At 36.7% G+C, this 22,819-nt stretch overlaps 1 protein-coding gene across 2 annotated transcripts in view; it reads right to left on the reverse strand.

The window, feature by feature from the left end:
* CDK13 (cyclin dependent kinase 13) overlaps positions 1-22,819 on the reverse strand; it is a 143,734-nt gene that overhangs the window by 77,560 nt on the left and 43,355 nt on the right. For both annotated transcript variants that reach the window (XM_054497223.2, XM_054497222.2), the window contains exons 3-5: positions 20,255-20,425; positions 18,412-18,551; positions 15,892-16,062 (exon numbers count right to left, since the gene is read on the reverse strand). In XM_054497223.2, coding sequence (XP_054353198.1) covers positions 15,892-16,062; positions 18,412-18,551; positions 20,255-20,425 — 482 coding nt within the window. The remainder of the gene's footprint in view (positions 1-15,891; positions 16,063-18,411; positions 18,552-20,254; positions 20,426-22,819) is intronic.

Consider the following 22,819-nt stretch of genomic DNA (forward strand, 5'->3'; position numbering starts at 1 on the left):
CAGGCTAAAGATGGCAGAACAGTGTAAGATAAAAATAAAAGATTAAGATATCTGAATATTTTTTTCAAATTATAATAGAATTTTTTTTAATACAAAAAAATTCCTATTATTCTGCCAAGGATTCAGCCTTCGTAAGCATGAGAGAAACCACCCTTCCAAAATTAAAAAAAAGCCCCCAGACAGACAGATGTGACCATATTTAAAGATTTAAAATAACAAAGAACACAGAAAATCAAAGGGCAAGCAATATAAATGGGAAAATTGTCTGACACATGAAACACATAAAACATTAATATCTGTATTTTAGTATCTCTCTAAATCAGTAAGAAAATGTCAAAGGAACAGGCAAATTCACAGACGAAATGGCAAAAACTATGGAAAAAAAGGTTTGACTTCACAAATAGGGAAAAAGGTATTACTTTCTCTTATCAGATGGGCAAAACCATAAAATCAATAATACACTGTGCTTCAGTAAACTACATATTCCCACAAAATTTTTATTAGAATGTAAAAAAACTGAATAAACTTCCTTATAAGTTAATTTAGCTATAACTATTAACATACAAAAGAATTATATCATCTAACTAGCAATTCCAGTTTTATGAATGTATCCTATGAAAGTCTCAAACAAATACACATAGATTTACACTTAACAATGGTAAAGCACTGCTGGAAGACGCTAAAAACCAATAACCGAAATATTCATCTATATGGGCAAGCCTAATAAAATACAAAATATATCCAAATTACAGAATTACAGAATACTATCTCTGTTTTTTAAGTGGCTATATCATGGCATATAAAGATATCTATTTTGCAGAATATTGCATATTAATGCCTCAATTTTGAAAAAATTCATGAATAGAATAATGCACATGCTTGTTTTGCACAAAAAATTGTGTGGAAACTGAAAAAACGTGACTCTGGTGTCTCTTCATCACTGGCCATAGTATTCTTATCTGCTACTGCTACATATGCATATTCCCGTTCTATCCATTTATGCTTTTTATTTCTATATTTCCATTGTTTTAACTAAACCATATATAATTTTATAATTCTAAAAAAACAAATGAGAAAAATTTTTTAAAACACTACCACTTTTGAGAGATAAAAAGTTTGTATCATTTAAATTACACTTCTTTTATTATGGTGAGGCTGGATATTTTTTCTTTTTTCTTACATTTACCGGAAATTATTTTCTTCTTTTTGCCCTGCCTGATGTACTTTTATAGTAAATCTTTAATGAGGTATAAAGAACTATGCCTCCTTGTTTAAAAGTTATGCCACAGTTCATATTTCTCTTCAACATCAGATGATATATTTCTATAAATATATAACACCTGGTACTCCCAAACTTTAACATCTGACTTTCAACAAAATTCTAAACACAAACTAAAACAAGTAAGAAACCTGAAAGTTTTATATGGTAACTGTATGACAGATCAACTACTATACAAAGTCTCTCCTATCACATGACATAGTAACAGTGACATCCTAGTACATATAGATTGACTCTAATGGTAATCATGAAGAAAGAATGGTGAAAATACTTCACATATTGCCTCACTTAGGTCTCACAACAACCCAAAAAGTATAATGATCTTCTTGTAACACTCAAGCTCAGAGACAATAAATAATTTGCCCACGTTGACATAACTACTGTGTGGCAAAAGTAAAACAATCCCCCAGCCTCACTGTCCTCTACTTTTCACGATGAAGAAACAGCAGTTAATCATTAGCTTCCTCCAAGAGGTACCAAAAACTGCACAGCAATATAACAAGTATCTTTTAGCTTAATGTGCTCTAAATGGCACTCTGCCACTTCCACCCTTCACTGCTGGCATTTCTCCCAGTGCAGAATTTAACTGCAGAATTCTATCTGTTCTTGTTGGCTATAGTTATCTCAATGTCAACAGTATCTGCTCCTTAACTTCCTCTTCTACTCTCCATTTCTAACCTGTACCAAGGCATCTGCTCTTTGCATTTCCCTTATTATCTGCTCCTGAGTTTCACTTGTCAGTCTTCCTTTCGCTGCCAGTTTGGGTTTGATCACAACCAATGACTCGTTTTTTTCTTTCTGGTGGGTTAACCAATTACTCACAGCTAGTCAGATGTGACTGAAACTCTTCACAATTAGAGACTGCTTCTAAGCTTTCAGAAAATTGTTTTTTTTCTTTTTTGTTTTTAACTTCTGGATCAACTCCATTCCTGAGGTCTGATCTCCACATAATAAAATTTCACTAGAGGACTAAAACTAAAATTTTTATTTCTTCCAAAATTCCATCCTACCTGCCTAATAATTATTGTATTAATAATCTAATTTTGCCCTCAAAATCAATCTACTACCAAGCTAAACTTTACTGATGTGTGCTTACTATGTGCCATATTCTATGTGAAGTATCACTAAATAATTACAACAAACCTATGAGTTAGGCATTATTACCCCATTTTCCAGATGAAGAAAACAGAGTATAGGATTCTAATTCATGCTCTTAACCCATTATACATATTACCATCACTATTACCTTATAACACCTGTTCCAAGAGTACATATTTCTAGTGCTCTACTGCACTGTTCAGGAAATAGTGACATGTGAAATGTACTCCCCACCCTACTTTCCATTCCTATCCAGCTCTCCTCCTTACTTGCCCACAGTTTCCCTTTCCATTAAACTCCTAACAGTCCCTTTGCCATGTATCATCTCCTGATGGGCATCTAACACATTCTGACCTATGTTCTTTAAATTTCAACATGTGGTACTAACTCTACATTTCCTTGAAACCCAGAGAAGAAAGTCATTCCAAATTAAGATTTGAGCTTTTTTCCTTCAAGACATTATTTGGTGTATCTTAACTAAAACACATTCCTCTATCATCTTCTACTAATTATCTGATTATTCTGAAACAGACTACAATCTATTTTATACATATTTTTCTTCTCAATTCAACTCACCCCTCAAAAAAATTTATTGATCACTAACATAAGAAAAACACAGAGAGCAAGAAAACCAGATGCCTGAATAGCTTTTAATGTTACTCAGTCAAAAGATGAACATTTTTACTATGTAAAACATACAATTAAAATCAATTAAGAAAAACACTAATACCCTAGTTAAAAAAGAGCAAAGGACCTAAACGTGAAAATATATGGTTAAAGAAATATAAATGGGCTGGACACAGTGGCACACGCCTGTAATCCCAGCATTTTGGGAGGCCAAGGCGGGTGGATCACTTGAGCCCAGGAGTTCGAGACTGGCCTCGGCAACATGTTGAAACCACAGCTCTACAAAAAATTACAAAAATGAGCCAGGTGTGCTGGAATGTGCCTGTCATCCCAGCTCCTTGGGAGGCTGAAGTAGGTGGATCACTTGAGCACAGGAGGTCAAGGCTGCAGTGAGCCAAGATGATTGCGCCACTGTACTCCAGCCTAGGTGACAGGGCAAGGCCGTCTCAAAAAAAAAAAAAAAGAGAGAGAGAAATACACATAGCCTCTAAATATAAGAAACTATTCAAGCTCCACAGAAATTAAAAAATATGTATTAAAAAGACAAGACAGGCTGGGCGCAGTGGCTCACACCTGTAATCCCAGCACTTTGGGAGGCCAAGGCGGGCAGATCACGAGGTCAGGAGTTCGAGACCAGCCTGACCAACATGGTGAAACCCCGTGTCCACTACAAATACAAAAATTAGCTGGGCGTGGCGGCACGTGCCTGTAGTCCCAGCTACTCAGGAGGCTGAGGCAGAAAAATCGCTTGAACCTGGGAGTCGGAGATTGCAGTGAGCCGAGACCACACCACTGCACTCCAGCCTGGGCAATAGAGTGAAACTCTTGTCTCAAAAAAAAAAAAAAAAAGACAAGACAGCATTTTTTGCCTATCAAATGCCCAAAGATAAAATAAAATCATTATAAATGCTGATTGAAATGTACAATAAGCACTGTATTATTTTTTGAAAAATGTAGAAGTTTTTTGATATTTTGGTTCCTTGGCATAGTATTCAAACGTCTAGCACCTTTACAGTCTCATCTTTTATAACACAGAGACACCCCTCACCCCAGTCTTTATCCCTCTCAATTTAGACTGTATTTTCATTAAACACAGAATTCATAGGAGCTAGTTATCGTTTTTTTCCTTAAATAACAGCTTTATTGAGATATAATTCACATATCATACATTCAACCACTTAAAGTGTTCAATTGGTTTGCGTGTACTTGGAGTTCTGCAACCATCTTCACTACAATGAATTTTAGAACATTTTCATGACCCTAGAAAGAAACCTCACACGCATTAGCAGTCATTCTCCATTTCCAATCCCCTCCCCATGTCTCTGGCAATCACCAATCTATATTCTGATAATATTTGGCGCCTATTCTAGATATTTCATATAAATGGAATCATATAATACAGTCTGTTGTGACTAGCTTTCTTAGCACATTTTCTTGGTTTATCCAAATAGTAGCATGTATCACTTCATCTTGTTTAATTTTTTTAAATTGTGGCGAAATACACACAACATAATTTTAACCATTTTAAAGTGTACAGTTCAGTGGCATTAGCATATTCACACTGTTGTGCAACCATGACTACCACCCCTCTCCAGAACTCTTTTCATCTTGCAAAACTGAAACTCATTAAACAGTAACTCCCCATTCCACTGTCCCTTAAGCCCCTAGTAACCATCATTCTACTTTCTGTCCCTATGAATTTGACTACTGTAGGTACCTCACATAAGTAGAATCATACATATATTATCTTTGTGACTGGCTTATTTCACTTGGCATGTCCTCAAGATATATCCATGTTGTAAGCATGTGTAAAAATTTCCTTCATTTTCAAGGCTTAACAGTACTTAATTGTAGGTACATACCACATTTTGCTTATCAATTCTTCCATCCAAGGACACTTGGGTTGCTTCCACCTTGCGGCTACTGTGAATAATGCTGCCATGAACATGAGCTTACAAATCTCTTGGAAATGCTGTTTCCTTTTTTTTTTTTTTTTTTTTGACACAGAGTCTCACTCAGTCGCCCAGGCTGGAGTGTAGTGGCGCAATCTCGGCTCACTGCAACCTCCGCCTCCCGGGTTCAAGCAATTATCCTGCCTCAGCCTCCCGAGTAGCTGGGATTACAGGCGCCCGCCACTGCGCCCAGCTAATTTTTGTATTTTTAGTAGAGACGGGGTTGCACCATGTTGGCCGGGCTGGTCTTGAACTGACCTCAGGTGATCCGCCCACCTCAGCCTCCCAAAGTGCTGGGGTTACAGGCGTGAGCCACCACACCCGGCATTCAATTTTTTTTTATTTTTTAAATGTTTTATTTGACAACGTCTCACTCTGTCACCCAGGCTGAAGTGCAATGGAGTGCTCATAGCTCACTGCAGCTTCAAACTCCTGGGCTCAAGCGATCCTCCCACCTCAGCCTCCTGAGTAGCTGGGACTACAGGCATGTGCCACCTCACCTGGTTAATTTTTTAATTTTCTGAGGAGATGTGGTCTTGCTATTGGTCTTGAACTCCTGGCCTCAGGTTATCCTCCCACCTTGGCCTCCTCCCAAAGTGCTGGGATTATAGCTATGAGCCACCACACCTAGTGACAATTCTTTTGGAGATCTAGTAGTACAATTTCTAGAATTCTATTTTTGATTTTTGGGGGGAAAGGCCATACTGTTTTCCAAAGCAACTGCACCATTGTACTCTCTCCGTAGCAATGAGTAAGGGTTCCAATTTCTCCACATCCTCGACAACACTTATTTCCTAGGGTTTTTTTGGTTGGTGGTGGTGGTGTTTTGTTTCTTATAATAGCCATCTTAATGGATATAAAGTGGTAACTCACTGTGGTTTTGATTTGCATTTCCCTAATAACTAAGTTGTTGAACATCTTTTCATGTGCTTATTGGCCATTTGCATATCTTCTTTGGAGAAATATATGTTCAGATCCCTTGCCCACTTTTTAATCAGGTTGTCTTTTTTCATTATTTAGTTCTAAGAGTTATTTATACATTTAAGATACAAGTCCCTTATAAGATATACAATATACAAATATCTTCTCCTGTTCTAAGTGTTGTCTTCTCGTGTTGATAGTGTCCACTAAAGGACAAAAGTTAATTTTGATGAAGTTCAATTTATCCATTTTTTTTCTTTTGTTGCCCCTGCTTTTGGTGTCATATCTAATAAGCATCTGCCCAAAGATCATAAAGACTTACTCCTACATTTTCTTCTAATAGGTTTATGGTTTTAGTGCTTACATTTAAGTCACTGATCCATTTTAAGTTAATTATTGAATGAGGTATGAAGGGGTCCAACTTCATTCTTGTGTGTGTGGATATCCAGCTATCCCAGCACCAGTTGCTGAAAAGCTATTCTTTCCCTCTGAATCATCCTGCCACCTTGTCGAAAATCAATTGAGCTTATAAAATGTGTGGAATTAATTTCTAGACTCTCAATTCTATTACTGATCTATACGTTTATCATAATGCCAGTACCACACAATCTTGAGCACTTTAGCTTTGTAGGAAGATTTTTTTTAATTTATGTAAATTTATAAAAATAGAGACGGGGTCTCACTATGTTGCCCAGGATGGTCTCAAGCTCCTGGACTCAAGTGATCCTCCCTCCTTGGCCTCCAAGGGGTTGGGATTATGGGCATGAGCAAATGTGCCCAGCCTGTAGGAAGATTTAAAATTGAGAAGTGTGAGGGTTCCAACTTTGTTCTTCTGTTTTAAGATTCTTTTGGTTATTCTAGCTCCTTTGAATTTGCATATGAATTTCAGAATCAGCTTGTCAGATTCTGAAAAGAAGTCAGCTGAGATTTGATAGGAATTGTGTTGAATATGCAGATCACTTTGAGAAGTACCGCCATCTTAATAATACTGAATTTTCTCATCGATGAACATGGAATACCTTTCCATTGTCTTCAATTTCTTTCAATTATGTTTTCTAGTATTCAAGATACATGTCTTGCACTTCTTTCATCAATTTATTTCTAGATATTTTATTCTCTTTAAGGCCTTTTTAAATTGTTTTCTTAATTCTACTTTGTTCATTACTTGTATATAGAACAATCGATTTCTGCATATTGATCTTTTATGCTGCCACTTTGCTGAACTTACTTATTAGTTCTAACAGTTTTTTAGTGCAGGGGTCCCCAATCCTAGTACTGGCCTGTGGCCTGTTAGGAACCGGGCCGCACAGCAGATGAGCGGCGGGTGAGTGAAGCTCCAACGGTGTTTTGTTTTGTTTTGAGATGGAGTCTCCCTCTGTCACCCAGGCTGGAGTACAGAGGCATGATTTCAGCTCACTGCAACCTCTGTCTCCCGGTTTGAAGTGAAATCTGCCTCAGCATCCCGAGTAGCTGGGATTACAGGTGCATGCCACCATGCCCAGCTAATTTTTGTATTTTTAGTAGACACAGGGTTTCCCCATGTTGTTCAGGCTGGTCTCGAATTCCTGACCTCAGGTGATCTGCCTACCTTGGCCTCCCAAGGTGCTGGGATTACAGGCGTGAGCCACCACGCCTGGTCCTCCATCTGTATTTACAGTCACTCTCCACTGCTCACATTACTGCCTGAGCTCTGCCTCCTGTCAGATCAGCAGCAGCATTAGATTCTCATAGGAGCACAAACTCTAGTATGAACTGTGCATGTGAGGGATCTAGGTTGCACACTACTTACAAGAATCTGATGCCTGATGATCTGTCACTGTCTCCCATTGCCCTGAGATGGGACCATCTAGTTGCAGGAAAACAAGTCAGGGCTCCCAGTGATTCAACATTATAGTGAGTTGTTAATTATTTTATTATATATTACGATAATAAAAATAAAGTACATGATAAACGTTAACGTGCTTGAATCACCCCAAAACCATCCCCACCTCCCCCACAGTCTGTGGAAAAATGGCATGAAACCAGTCCCTGGTGTCAAAAAGGTTGGGGTCCACTGTTTTGGTGGATTCCACAGGATTTTCTCCATTTTCATGCATAAATATACACACACGCAAACTAAAGATAGTTTTACTTCTTCCTTTCCCTTTTGGACACTTTTTATTTCAGTTTCTTGACTAATTGCCCTGGCAAGAACCTCTAGTACAATGCTGAATACAAGTGGTAGAAGCAGATATCCCTGTTTTTCATAAGATGTCCTTTATCAGGTTGAGGCAGTTCCCTTCTACTTCTAGGTTGCTGAGTGTACCCTGGATTTGGGAGTATAAATTGGCACCTTTTTTTCTGGAAAACAACTTGGTAATATATGTCAAGAAGTTTCAGAATTTAAAAACTTCGGTCTATCAATTCAATTCCTATTGATCTATTTAAGGAAATAATCAAATGTTAAAAAAAAAAACGTTTACCCCTAAGGACATTCAGAATGGAAGGAAATCTGGTTCTAGTATCTATGACCCACTGACTGCTAGGATTGCTGCAACAGCTGCTCATTATGTAAGACTTTTATCCTCAATTCTTCATTCCTAACCAAACCAGTAATTCAGAATTGATTAGGACTTTTCTTAGCACATGAAGCCTCTGCTTTAACTAAAGGCATATGAATAGTGGGAGGTAACTGCTAGAATATCCAAGCATAAAACTTCAATAGAAGGAACTATAATGAAATGCCCAAAGGAACTTAAATATGCAAAACGGAGGAATAAAATATAGTTCAGGCTACATTTCACCCAAGTGACATTATGCCATTACAAAAGCATTTTATTAAATAAGACAATAAAAGAAGCAGAACCTTCATTTGGTAATAAATAATCATACAGATGTGAGAAAAGAGACACTAGAGGAAAATAGAGACAAATGATGATAGTGACAGTATCTGGGTCATCTTATATTTCTCTTTTAGACTTTGTTTTCCAAATATATGACAAACATTTATTTTATAATCAAGTAAAGAAAACCTACACATTAACATTCTTCTTTCTCCTCTTCTGCCCCACCCCAAAAAAGGTACTAACGTTACACAGTAACAGTACTACACCAACAAAGGGGCAGAATCCTAAAACTATGAATGCCTGACCTTATATCTTAATTGTAAATTTCACATAAAATTCCAGATAAAAATAAAACGTAGAACGCAGACTATTTTGTAAGTTTTATCTTTCACATAACATAATGAATAACACGATATAGTAACCCTCACTATAAAAGAAAAAAAAAGTAACTTATGAGTGACTTTCAACCCTGCCTTAACATGCTGCTGGAAGCCGCACTGTTACAGGAACATTTTATTTTCAATTAAAAAAACCCTGCAAGTTCATTTCTCTTTTTAGGAGGGGAAAAAAAGATACATAGTTTACAGTTGCTAAGAGCAGACTCCTTAGCAAAGCTCCCTGACTTATTGGGTAGGTTCCACAGTGAGTTACTGTTTAAGTTTTTTCACTTCTTTTGAAACTCAACACCTTCAACTGAAATTCCAACAATAACAGATTAACTAACAATAAAGAAAAATCTCTAGGCAGAAACAGGTTTGTCATTCATATATTTGTCTGATTCAGTTCTCGCAGTGTTTGCTGATTCTTCTGGTTCCAGAAACTAGGTTGAGTCAGGGACCAGATGTTTGTTTAATATCCCCAGTATTTAGATGGACATTATTTAATGTTAAGATGATGAAAATGTTCTGTAACTTCCCTGTCCAAAATGTAGCCAGTAGCTACACATAGCTACAGAGCACTTGGAACATGAATAGTGCAGTTAAGGAACTAAACTTTTGATTTTATTTAATACTAATTAACTTAAATAGCTACATGTGGCTAGTGGCTACTGCACTGGCCAGCCCAGATCTATCTAGAACCTAGTACAATAAACATTTGTGGAAAGAATGAACAAATCAATGTTGCTTTCTTCTCAAACCTCAGGAGATATCAGCAGTTCTAAACTGCGGGAATATAAATTCAGACCTAGAAAAACACAAGGTAAATAATTTGGAAGCTAGGTATTCTTTAGGGGATGTGCCGATCTTTCATTGTCTTGTAAAAACAAGTCATGACAACTAATAATTAGAATGCCCTCCACTATATCTATCCAAACTGCACCCACCTTTAACATTCCACCTATTCCACAGAACCTTCCTACCTCTCCATTTCATTCATTCACTTACTCAAAATTTAATGATAATCAACTGTGTGCTGCACACAATGAACACAAAGAATAAAATCCAGTCCCTGCTCTCAGAAATACAGTAAGAATAAGATATGAAAACACGACAAGTTATATGAAAATACAAGTTATGGCTGGGAGCAGTGGTTCATGCCTGTAATCCTTGCACTTTGGGAGGCCGAGGTGGGTGGATCACTTGAGGTCATGAGTTCAAAACCAGGCTGGCCAACATGGTGAAACCCCGTCTCTACTAAAACTAGAAAAAAATTAGCTGGGTGCGGTGGCGAACGTCTGTAATCCCAGCTATTTAGGGGGCTGAGACAGGAGAATCACTTGAACCCGGGAGGCAGACGTTGCAGTGAGCCAAGATTGTACCACTGCACTCCAGCCTGGGTGACAGAGCGAGACTCCGTCTCAAAACAAAAACAAACCAAAGCAAAAATACAAGTTATATGAAAGTACTATTACAGAATTATGTATGACATGCAATTCAAGTATACGGGAGCACCTAACACTGTTTGGGAATTGGAGACTACAGAGGAAGTGACATGTGAGGACTTCTTCCCCAGACCAAACAGTGACATGTTGCCACAAGCATTTACTATAGAATACTGTCTTCTTGATTTTTAGGATAATTCCACACTAGAGTGGTCGAATTCCCTCATTATAAAAATACTAATATTCCAAGTATTATAGCTAAATTAATTACGGGATAGTAATTATAATACTGATGTTTGGGTGTCCAGGATACCATGTTAAGTTTAAGTACCAAAACACTGTTAAGTAGGATGATTTTATATGAAATTTATAGTTAAGGTATAAGGTCACAGATTCATAGTTTTAGGATTCTACCCCTCTGTGTAGTACTGTTACTATGCAGAGTTAGTACCTTTTTGAGGGCAGGGCAGAAGCGGAAAAAGAAGAATGTTAATGTGTAGGTCTTATCAGCAGAAACTGGTAAATTTCAGTTTAGGAATTTTTTTAATCTGAATACTGAAATATTTACATCTTGAAATAAAGATCAATGACTCGAGTTTTTACTTCATACAGCATAAAAGTCTTCTCTAGCAAGATAATTTGAGACACAGTCTCACTCTGTCGCCCAGGGTGGAGTGCAGTGGCGCGATCTCGGCTCACTGCAACCTCTGCCTCCTGGGTTCAAGCGATTCTCCTGCCTCAGCCTCCATATTAGCTGGGATTACAGGCGCGTGTCCCCACACCCAGCTGGCCTCTTGACCAGGCTGGTCTGGAACTCCTGACCTCTGGTGATCCGCCCGCCTCAGCCTCCCAAAGTGCTGGGATTACAGGTATGAGCCACCACACTCAGCCTACCCAGAGAATTATAAACAGTACTAAAATGTTTAATATTTAATTAAATATTATTTTACTCATTCAGAAAGTATTTTTCTATAACTTTGTAATCCTCAGTGAAAGGAAGAAAGTAACAAAGAAAAGCTTATATTGCAAAATAATTCTTTTATTTTCAGCAAATGCATCTACATCCATAATCTGTTGCAATATAAACACCCAACAGTTCAAAGACTTTTTGAACAGTCAAATATGAACATAAATACTGAAACTAATGTAAGTAACTCCATCCCACTCTCCTTCCATACATGAAGAAACTGAGTACCTAGAGGAACAGGAAAGGCTCTCTCTGATCCCAAAACCCCACCTTGCTAACAATAAAAGATTAAAAATCGGTAATTTTTAATCTTTTGATTAAAATCAAAGTGATTAAAAGAGATGAAACTATATGCAGATGAAAGAGTTAGGAGGAAATTTCAGAATCAGTTTATCCCCTGTCCATTCACCCAATTAGTTTAGAAAAAGTTTCTTCAGGCCAGGTGTAATGACTCACGCCAGTCCCAGCACTTTGGGAGGCAAAGGCAGGAGGATCAATTGAGCCAGGAGTTTAAGGCCGGCCTTGGGGAACATGACAAGCCTCATCTCTACAAATCACTTTTTAAAAAATTAGCCAGGCATGCTGTCTTGCGTCTGTGGTCCCAGCTACTTGGGAGGCTGAGGCAGGAGGATTGCCTGAGGTCAAGGCTGCAGTGAGCCCTGATTGCATGCCACCACACGCTAGCTTGGGTGACAGAATGAGACCCTGTCTCAAAGAAAAAACAAAACAAAACAAAACAAAACAAAAAACAAGAAAAAGCTTCTTCAGCATCTGCTAGTTTCTGCACAAAAATACACCCATGACTTGGTGATATCACTTAACCCTCTGTTTCTTAAGAATAATTCCTTTTTTAAGATGAAATAAAATTTCACTTTTGGCAGGGCACAGGGGCTCACGCCTGTAATCTAAGCACTTTGGGTGGCCAAGGCAGGCAGATCACTTGAGGTCAGGAGTTCCAGACCAGCCTGGCCAACATAGTGAAAACCTGTCTCTACTAAAAACATAAAAATTAAAAATTAGATGGGTGTAGTGACACACACCTGTAATCCTGGCTACTTGGAAGGCTGAGGCACGAGAATAGCTTGAATCTGAGAGGCAGAGATTGCAATGAGCTGAGACCATGCCACCGCACTCTAGCCTGGGCAACAGAGCGAGACTTGGGTCTCAAAAAAAAAAAAAAAAAATTCACTTTAAATAATTAATTGAAATTAATAACCCTCATGATTAACTTTTTCTCATTTTTAAGTAAAGCTAAGTTTTAAAAATATATATTTATGATGTTTTCCTTTTTTTTTTTTGAGACAGGAGTCTCGCTCTGTCGCTTAGGCTGGAGTGCAATGGTGCAATCTCGGCTCACTGCAACCTCCACCTCCCCGGTTCAAACAATTCTCCTGCTTCAGCCTCCTGAGTAGCTGGGACTATAGGCATGCGCCACCATGCCTGGCTAATTTTTGTATTTTTAGTTGAGATGGGTTTCACCATGTTGGCCAGGCTGGTCTCGAACAACTCTTGACCTCAGTCGGGTGATCCACCTACCTCGGCCTTCCCTAAGTGCTGGGATTACAGGTGTGAGCCACTGTGCCGGGCATTTATGATGTTTCTCTTACACAACTAATAGCTTAGTTATAATGATGCAAATGTTTATATTTTTAAAAGTTAATATTTTTACTTGTTTTTTTTATTGTTTCTAATTTTCATATTTACATTAAGTCTAAACTTCTGCTTTTTAATGTTTATACGTTCTAACACACTCATTTTAGATTAGCCCATAACATTTAACCAGTGTTATTGAACTGTCTTTATACTCTAACTAGACAATCAAATTTACTTTAATACCACACAGCATGGCAATCACAATTAGTATAATGTCATACAGCTAGCATGGTCAGGATTAGACTTCAAATCTAGTTCCCTTTTCAGAAAATCATGTTGCTTCATCATAGTTCCCATCAAAATTATTAATTTAAGAAATAATTATGTTTTAAATTTTATAACCTCTCACATACTCTAATGCATTTAACTAATTCCAGGTACCTACATGTAACTTCTCACATAGTAAAACACATTCTTATTTATCATGACGCACAGAATTACAAACAGGATTATGGTAGGAAGAAAGATGATGAAGGGTGCAAATAACATGAAAATCTATGATTTCTGAAATGCAGTGCTAGGCACTGAGGAGAAACAAAACTAAAAACAAAGCAAAATACAAAGGCTCAGGGAATTTATAACCTGATAAGGAAAATAAATTATGACCATAATTATAATAACAGGAAGACTATTAATATATTCACAGGTAGTACTGTTTAAGTATTAAAGCATAAATAGGATTATTAAAAAAAATAGAGCTCATATATTCATTCAACAATTAGTCATTCAGCACATTCTATGGTCCTGCCACTGAGCTAGGTAGGAGGCACAACAGTGAAGAAAACAGGTAATGGTTCCCAGCTATCTGTACAGAAACAAGTAAGTAACAAACCATTATAATTATTCCCACTTATTAGGAAACATTAAATTGTCTGTGTCCATAGGTAGTAGAAAGTGGGAAGACTGATCAGGTAAGGCCTCACTAACGAATAAAGCAACATTCAGGCTGAGACCTCAGGCATGAGAAATTAGCCTTTCAAATTGTGCATGCGTGCATGTGTGAATGAGTGTGTGGGTATGTGTGTGTCTGTCAAGCTTGGTGGGCAATCAAAATGGCATAGATGGGACTGGAGAAGCAGGCAGGGAGGTGATCTCATAGATCAAAAAAGCAGGACGTCCCTGGTATGCTGGAGGAAAATCAAATACACTAATTTGGCTAGAGCCTGAGGTTAATGCAAAACAAACAGCATTTGCACAAACTTTCATGTTTAAAAGTCTTAATTCTTACTATGAGAGATAATGTTTCCCTTTTATGGATGAAGGGATAACAGACTCAAAAGGGTTAAAAGCCTTGCTAATAAGGCCACACCACTAATACACTAAGTCTCAAGACCCAGACATTCTAATTTAAGTCACACCAGTACCCCTTCAACCACACAATAAGTAGTAATGAAAAATAAAGTTAAAAAAACAAACCAGGGTAAAAGCCAGGCTGAGAAATGAAAGCTTTACTAGGGACAGAAAGTAACAGAAGTGACATCAATTAAAATGATGATTCTGAACTCCATATTGCACTTTCAAACAGTTCCTTTATGCAAAATAACTACCATGTAGTTTATCAATCATTTTGAATTGTGTCCCCCAGCAGAGTGAGAGAGAGAGAGAGAGAGAGAGTGTGTGTGCGTGTGTGTGTGTGTAGCTGGGGAAGACAGGAGCCTAAGTACCATGTTCAATCAGAACATACCTACTTTAATCTTTTTCTTTTCGTTTTTAGAGACAAGGTCTTGCTCTGTCACCCAGGTCGGAGTGCAGGGTGCAATCACAGCTCACTGAAGCCTCTATCTCCTGCACTCAAGAGATCCTTCTGCCTCAGCCTCCTGAGCAAATGGAACCAAAGGCATGTACCACCAAGCAGGGCCAATTTTCTGATTTTTTTTTTTGTAGAGATGGACTCTTGTTATGTTACCCAGGCTGGTCTTGAACTCCTGGGCTCAAGTGATCCTCACACCCTGGACTCCCAAAGTGTTTGGCTTATAGAGATGTGAGACACTGTGTCTGCTTTATGTTAGATTTAGTTTGAGAAAAAGTTTTGCTGTTTGCAAACCTCAGAATACAGTCAGTAAACTTTGGTTCTAAAATCTCATAAAGATTTAAACGTAAGATTTATATAAAGATCCTATATTTACATCTAAAATATAAGATTTAAGATTTTATGAAGATTTAAATCTAAAATCTTATGAAGATGTAAAACATACCAGCAGTAGAGCACTGCTTTCACCCATCATGTGCCCTATAATAACTACTTTAATAAGCAGGCTAATTTTTTGTCAGCTTCTCTGCTAAATAATAACTATACATATATAAATACCCCACTATGGATTATTAAAGGCAATTTCAAGTATGACTTTTGCCTCCACACTTTCAGAAATAATACATATGCCTACCATAAAGTTTCCTTGTAGGTTAAGGCATTTGTAACATAAAAATGTAGGGTAAAAATACTACTACTATGAACTGGTTTTTCAACTACTAAAAAATGAATACTAAAAACTATACACTGATGCCCAATAAAACATATATTACTAGTGAATACTTTATGTGTAATATTGGCAAATACCCTTTACGAAGTTTACTCAAAAACCACTAAAGTAAATCATTATTCAACTCCACCAAACTTAAAAATATAGTTTCACGATTAGAGCAATAGTATGTAATTACTCAAATAGTCACATCTATAAAAAAATTTTCCAAGTTAGCGACATCAATCATGAATACAAAAAATTCGTTATTTAAATATGCGCACATACCTTTGTCCTTCTTGAAATCCAAAGCATCTTCTTTATCAGTCACTATTTCCTTCATATTGATAATACTCTGATGGGTAAGCTGCCGGAGAATTTTAATTTCTCGAATTGCTGTAATTGGAAAGCCTTCCTTTTCATTATCCAGACGTACTTTTTTTAAGGCTACCATTTCTCCTATTAAGGAATTTAATAAAATCAGGTTACCAGCTGACAAAAGCAGACGACATTTTTCTTAACTTTAAATGTATTTTAATTCAATTCTGTTATTTCTCAAAAATACAACCACAAAGTATGTTTCAGTTTCTAATATACCAAATAATATTTATAGTTCAAAAAATTAAATCTGTCATTAAACAAATTATGGAATATTTACATAAACCAGGGGATACTATACAACCATTAGAAAGAATGAGGTAAGTCCAAATATATTATGCTCCCCATTTATATATTTAGTGAAAAAACTAAGATGCTTTTACATTCACTTGGGAAAAAATAAAAAGAAAACAGAAAGATGCTAGGCCAGGCGTGGTAGCTCACACCTGTAATCCCAGCACTTTAGGAGGCTGAGGAAGGCAGATCACGAGGTCAGGAGTTCAAGACCAGCCTGGCCAACATAGTGAAACCCCAACTCTACTAAAAATACAAAAAATTAGCTGGGCGCCTGTAACCTCAGCTACTTGGGTGGCTGAGGCAGAAGAATCACTTGAACCCGGGAGGTGGAGGTTGCAGTGAGCCGAGATCACGCCACTGCACTCCAGCCCCGGCAACAGTGCAAGACTCCGTCTCAAAAAAAAAAAAAAAAAAAAGATGCTGAAGACTGGGTATATCACACTGTCATTTTTATTTTTTTAAAGTGAACGAGGGAAAGACAAATATAGCCAATATGTTTATGTATGCATAAAATTTCTCTGAACAGAGGAGAAAAACTCTATCAGTGAAAAAAATACACTCAGACATATTACTTGCCCAAACCTGGCCAGTTACCTAGTAGTAAAACTGGAATTCAAAATCCAGTTACTTGTCTCAAAAATATATGTTCTTCCCCACTACACTAAATTGCCACATAATTTAGGTATGAGTCAGCTTTGTATCAGAAATGATCCAAATAGAAAATGAAATATACACACATACACAAAGTCTATTATAAGAAAAAATTCACTATAATAAAGGTTTGTTCATTCCACTTCCTTGGAGAAAAAAATGTTCTTACAAATTTTCTAAAAGAAGGAAGCATATTCTTTTAACCATTAAACTTATTCTATTAATTTTTATGGAATGCCTTCTATATTGCGTATGAGTCCTTGTTTTACTTAAGTTTTAAAAGTTGTCATTTAATCTTTTTGATAACACATCATTATAAATACCAATTATTACTCTTATGCAGTAATTGCCCTCAGTAGTTTCTAACCGTTAAGGTCATCTCCCATATACTATATGGCCTCAAATAGCTGTGCTATTTTAATCTATTGGTTTCTTTCTTTGAGACAGTCTCGTTCTGTGGCCCAGACTGGAGTGCAGTGGTGCAATCTCGGCTCACTGCAACCTCCACCTCCGGGGTTCAAGCAATTCTCCTGCCTCAGCCTCCCAAGTAGCTGGGATTATAGGTGCCCGCCACCACACCCGGCTAATTTTTGTGTTTTTATTTTATTATTTTCTGAGATGGAGTCTTGCTCTGTCACTCACGCTGGAGTGCAGTGGTGTGATCTCAGCTCACTACAACCTCCACTCCCTGGGTTCAAGCCTCAGCCTTCTGAGTAGCTGGGTTTACAGGCATATGCCACTATGCCCGGCTAATTTTTGTGTCTTTGGTAGAGACAGGGTTTCTTCATGTTGGCCAGGCTGGTCTCGAACTCCTGGCCTTAGGTGATCTGCCTGTCTCAGCCTCCCAAAGTGCTAGGATTATAGGCATGAGCAATCACGCCCGGCCTATTGGTTTATTTCAATAAGCAGTTATGAGTAAAGAAAGATAAAATACTAGCTCTATGCATTATTAAGTAAAATACATAGCTTCTGACACAGCTACTTTTTGCTCTCCTGCGAAGCCTTTTAAAACTTTCTCTGAGTTCCTGATTATGTTCTGAAAGATTAAGCTGCTAAAACTGGCCTCCAAGGATAGTTACTGCAGGAAAAAAACTGAAGGCTAAATGAAAGTGTTGTGTAAGGCTTATGACAAAAAAAATTTACTACTAAGATTAATTCAGGTTAAGATACCTTTCCCTCTGATTAATAACAGTGTAAGAATTATTCACCACAAAAGAGGAAAGAAAAACTAAATCTTACCATACAGTATATCACAAATACTAAAGGAACACTTTTTAAAACATACACATATACAGACCCACTTACATGTACTCATATCTTACAAAATGCATATATAGAATAAAATTAAAAACAAGATGAAACAAAAGCACAGTAAATTTGAATTTAATTTTTTGGAAAATTTCCGAAGCCAAACATCAGAAAAGAAACACAAACTAAGTACATTACGCAGGCCCAAAGATCCCCAGAACTTGGCATTCTTACCAGTGTCTTTATCCCTGGCTTTGTAAACTTGTCCGTAAGTACCTTCTCCAATAATTCCGATGATATCAAATTTATCCACGCAGCGTTTTCCCCAGTCAATATCTTTTTCTTTGATTTCACCATAGCGAGGCCCACATATTCTATCAAATATAGTTCTAAAGTTTTTATATACAATCAAGCAAACTGAATAAACTGTCTAATAACTCAATATCTACTCGCCACCCAATTGTATATTCTTTATTTTTCCCTACCCTTGCAGTATTTATCATCATCTATCCCAAACAAGTAACATTGATTTGGTATTGTAAGTTATCATAAAAACTGAGGTATCATTTCTACATACTGACTCTTCTTCTGTAGACAAGTATTTAAACCGAGAAAAAAAGTAGTAGAGCTTGTATGAAGGGTTTTCAGAAATAAAATATAATTTTTCAGTGAGTAGATGAAACCAACACTAGTACAGTCAAAATTCTCTAACCAATCTCCAGAAAGTTTTATTTTGCATCCATTAACAATAATATATATAATCTACTTTTAAGAAACAAGAGTTTGATAAAGAATGTGAACAAAAATCTAACTATAAAACTTATTGACAAATTTAGACTTATGACTGGATGAAATCACCTGAAAAACATCAAAAAAAAAGATTTTTCAGTCTAAGAGAGTACAAAAGGTATTAATATAACCAACTCTCAGGAAGCCACGTTTAAGCAGATACAGATGGACAGGTAAGACAAAAATCTTACATTCTTCAGAAAGATACATAATTTTGTAGTATTTTAATATTATGGTAAATCACAGAAATTCAAGTAAAAGAATAAAACTACAGTGCTCAAGAAGAGAGTATTTTTTAGCTTTTTTATTTTATTTTATTTTTTTGAAACAGGGTCTTGCCTTGTTGCCCAGGCTGGAGTACAGTGGCACACGATCACAGCTCATTACAGCCTTGACCTCTTTGGCTCTGGTGATCCTCCTGCCTTAGCCTCCTGAGTAGCTGGGACCACAGGTATGCACCACCACACCCGGCATTTTTTTTTTTTTTTTTTTTTTTTTTTTGTAGAGATGGGGTCTCCCTATGTTGCTCAGGCTGGTATCAAACTCCTGGACTCAAGTGATTCTCCCACCTCGGCCTCCCAAAGTGCTGGGATTACAGGCATGAGCCACTGTGCCCGGCCAGTTTAGAAAATAACCTCAAATTCACACACTAGGCACTACCTCAACTGCAATTCTAAAATCAGAGCTAACTTAAAGTCTTCACTGTCCCTTGGTTAAGAACTTAAAAAAAAAAAAAAAAAAAAAAAAGGCACCAGTGTTCCCCGCCTTTAACTGATTAACAGGTTTTAAGGGAAAGAGATCTCTTTAGGCACTTAGTTGAAGCTAATTTAGGATACAAATTTCAAACCTTCTTCTACTCCATCTCTTGCAAAGTGAAGAATATATTTGTTTATGGGAGAAAATGGAGCTAAAAGCAAAGGAAACAGCAGCTTGCCCATTACTGATTTTATTTGGGCTCACTAAATGCTGACTTCTACTCTGCCCAATTTCAGTGTTTCTGTGTTATTTCAATCTCTTAATAACAGAAAGTATCTTTAACATATACAATACCCCAGGAAATTAATACATTACAAATTACAAGAGAAAATTAAATTTGGTTTTATTAGTTATTGTGAATAGGAATGCAAGCAATTATGATTTTTTTCAAAACTCTAATAGAATTCATATATTTAAGTTGAAAGAATAAGTACATTTTTTATTTTAAACCTTAATTTAGTGTTTTATGAACTTCTGATGACTCAGAATCACTGCTGGTCAATTTAAGAGCAGGTAGAAAGCAAGCACATACTTAGGCCTCCTTTTACTATGTAACTGTGTTGCTGTTTTCTTTTCCTCTGGACTCTTTGAAAGATCATCTCCTCCTGGTAGCTCAGGGGGCAGCGGTAAATCAGCAAGAAGACATCGGAGTTTCTTTTCTACTTCTTTTTTAACTGCTTTTACTGAAATATTTCCTCGTAAGCTGAAAGTGAAAGAAGTCAGACAAATAAAACAAAAATTTTGTTGAGTAATAAAAATGTGCTTATGTTTTACATTTAAGTAGCAATAGTCATGAATATTCAACAATATTTCACATTATAAGACTACTGTCCGAGTTTCTTTCCAGCTAAAGTAGTACACTATACTCAACTGTATAATGCAAAATTTGGGGTAAAAATGATATAGAATTAGGTAAAAACCAAGGAAATCTGTATAAAGTAGGAACTTTAATGATAACTTCGTATCAATATTGATTCATTATTAACAAATGTACCATACTGATGTAAGATACTAACAGTAAGGAAACTGGGTACAGGGTATTCAGGGTCCCTGTAGTATCTTCATAATTTTTCTATAAATGTAAGACTGTTATAAAGTTTATTTTTTAAAACGATACAGAATTAACTATAAAACTGTACATTAAAATTGAAAATCAACTAAACATGCTTTGCATAAAAACTCAGTTTTGCAAAGCATTTCTTTTTTTTTTTTTTTTTTTTTGAGATGGAGTCTCACTGTCACCCAAGCTGGAGTGCAGTGGCAGGATCCTGGCTCACTGCAACCTCCACCTCCTGGGTTCAAGCGATTCTCTTGTCTCAGTCTCCCAAATAGCTGGGATTACAGGTGCCCGCCACCACACCCAGCAAATTTTTGTATTTTTAATAGAGACGGGGTTTCACCATGTTGGCCAGGCTGGTCTTGAACTCCCAACCTCAAGTGATCCGCCCGCCTTGGCCTCACAACGCCCAGCTGCAAAGCATTTAGTTTGATTCTGGTAGAGACACAAAAGATATTTTACTGTAAGAAATAAAAGAAAGCCATGATAATATTTATCTTGCCCATCTAAATAACCACAAGCAACAGCTAATTCAGCTTTGACCCTTTTCAAGGTTAATTAATTTTTCTAAATTGGACAATGATTCTTCTAATTTTTTTAAGATTCCAGGTTTCTAGAATTACAGCTGAAATTTAAACTCCGTTAGCTTTGTATTTTTTATGAATGCATAAAGTGCTCTGAGTTTTAAAGTATATCTTAACTTGGCAATTTATTTTAAATTTCCCTGATATGACAAAGTCTGTCATCTAATATAATGTGACACGTTGAAAGAGAATCTCATAATGATAATAAAATTTGGACTTCACATACTTTCATAGCAATTGAGTCCCATAATGAAAAAATTTATTGCAATTACACTGCTGTGATCAGAAATTACTGAAGATATTATTATCAATGTAAATAATTTAATTGTAATTATCCTCCTATTCGTGTTGAATAATAATACTGTAAAACAAATGAATCCTTTAATACCACTTGATAAAAACAACTTAATAATACCATCTGATAAAAATGACTTAATTATCATAGTAAATTTATGTCCTGTGCTACTCACTGGAAGGTTCTTTAACAGAGAAAAAACATGCTTTAAAAGAAATTGGCTTGTAGTTTTGTTTTGTTTCTTTAAGACACAGTCTTGCTCTGTCGCCCAGGCTGGAGTACAGTGGCATGATCCAGACGGAGTGCAACCTCTGTCTCCCGAGTTCAAGCAATTCTCCTGCCTCAGCCTCCTGAGTAGCTGGGACTACAGGCGCGTGCCACCATGCCCGGCTAATTTTTTTGTATTTCTAGTAGAGATGGGGTTTCACCATGTTGGCCAGGCTGGTCTTGTACTCCCGACCTCAGATGATCCACCTGCCTCGGCCTCCCAGAGAGCTGGGATTACAGGCGTGAGCCACCATGCCAGGCCTGCAGTTTTATTTTTAAAGTAATGTATTACACAGCCCACTTCTCAATTTTCCTCTCCCTCCATTCAGCAAATATTGATTGTGAGCTTCCATGTGCTAGGTATTTGTAAGGCACTGGAAATTTAACAACAAACACATTAAGCTACAGTTTCTTTCAAAAAAGCTTACAGTCTGGAAGACAGGTAGGAAGTAGGATAAAGTGTTACACAAACAGATTCCTAGAGTAATGTAGTAGCTAAAGGGTGGCTAAATCAGGTCTGAAATACAGTAAAGGCATCTTTCTAGAAAAGGTATCACCTGAATGCCAACTGAAAATAGGCGTATTTAGAATAACTTATTTAGGAAACTATAGTCTCTAACTTGTAATGAGGTTTTAGTCAAGAGTTCTTATTTGAAGATTCAAATCAACATTTTTGAAAGCAAAAAACTAAAGTCTTAATTTCACTTATAATTTAAAATTTAAAAGACTATATTAAATGTCAGTATATTAATTATCAAATATTACTTTCCAAGAACAATGTTACAAAATTTAAAACATTTTTATTGAATATTTGCAATAATCAAATAGAAAACGTGCTTTTTAAAAACACTTCCATACACCCCAGCAACAAAAATAAAATGCCTTAAAAAGAAA

The sequence above is a fragment of the Pongo pygmaeus genome, chromosome 6, assembly GCF_028885625.2.
Source record: "Pongo pygmaeus isolate AG05252 chromosome 6, NHGRI_mPonPyg2-v2.0_pri, whole genome shotgun sequence".
Classification (NCBI taxonomy): Eukaryota; Metazoa; Chordata; class Mammalia; order Primates; family Hominidae; genus Pongo; species Pongo pygmaeus.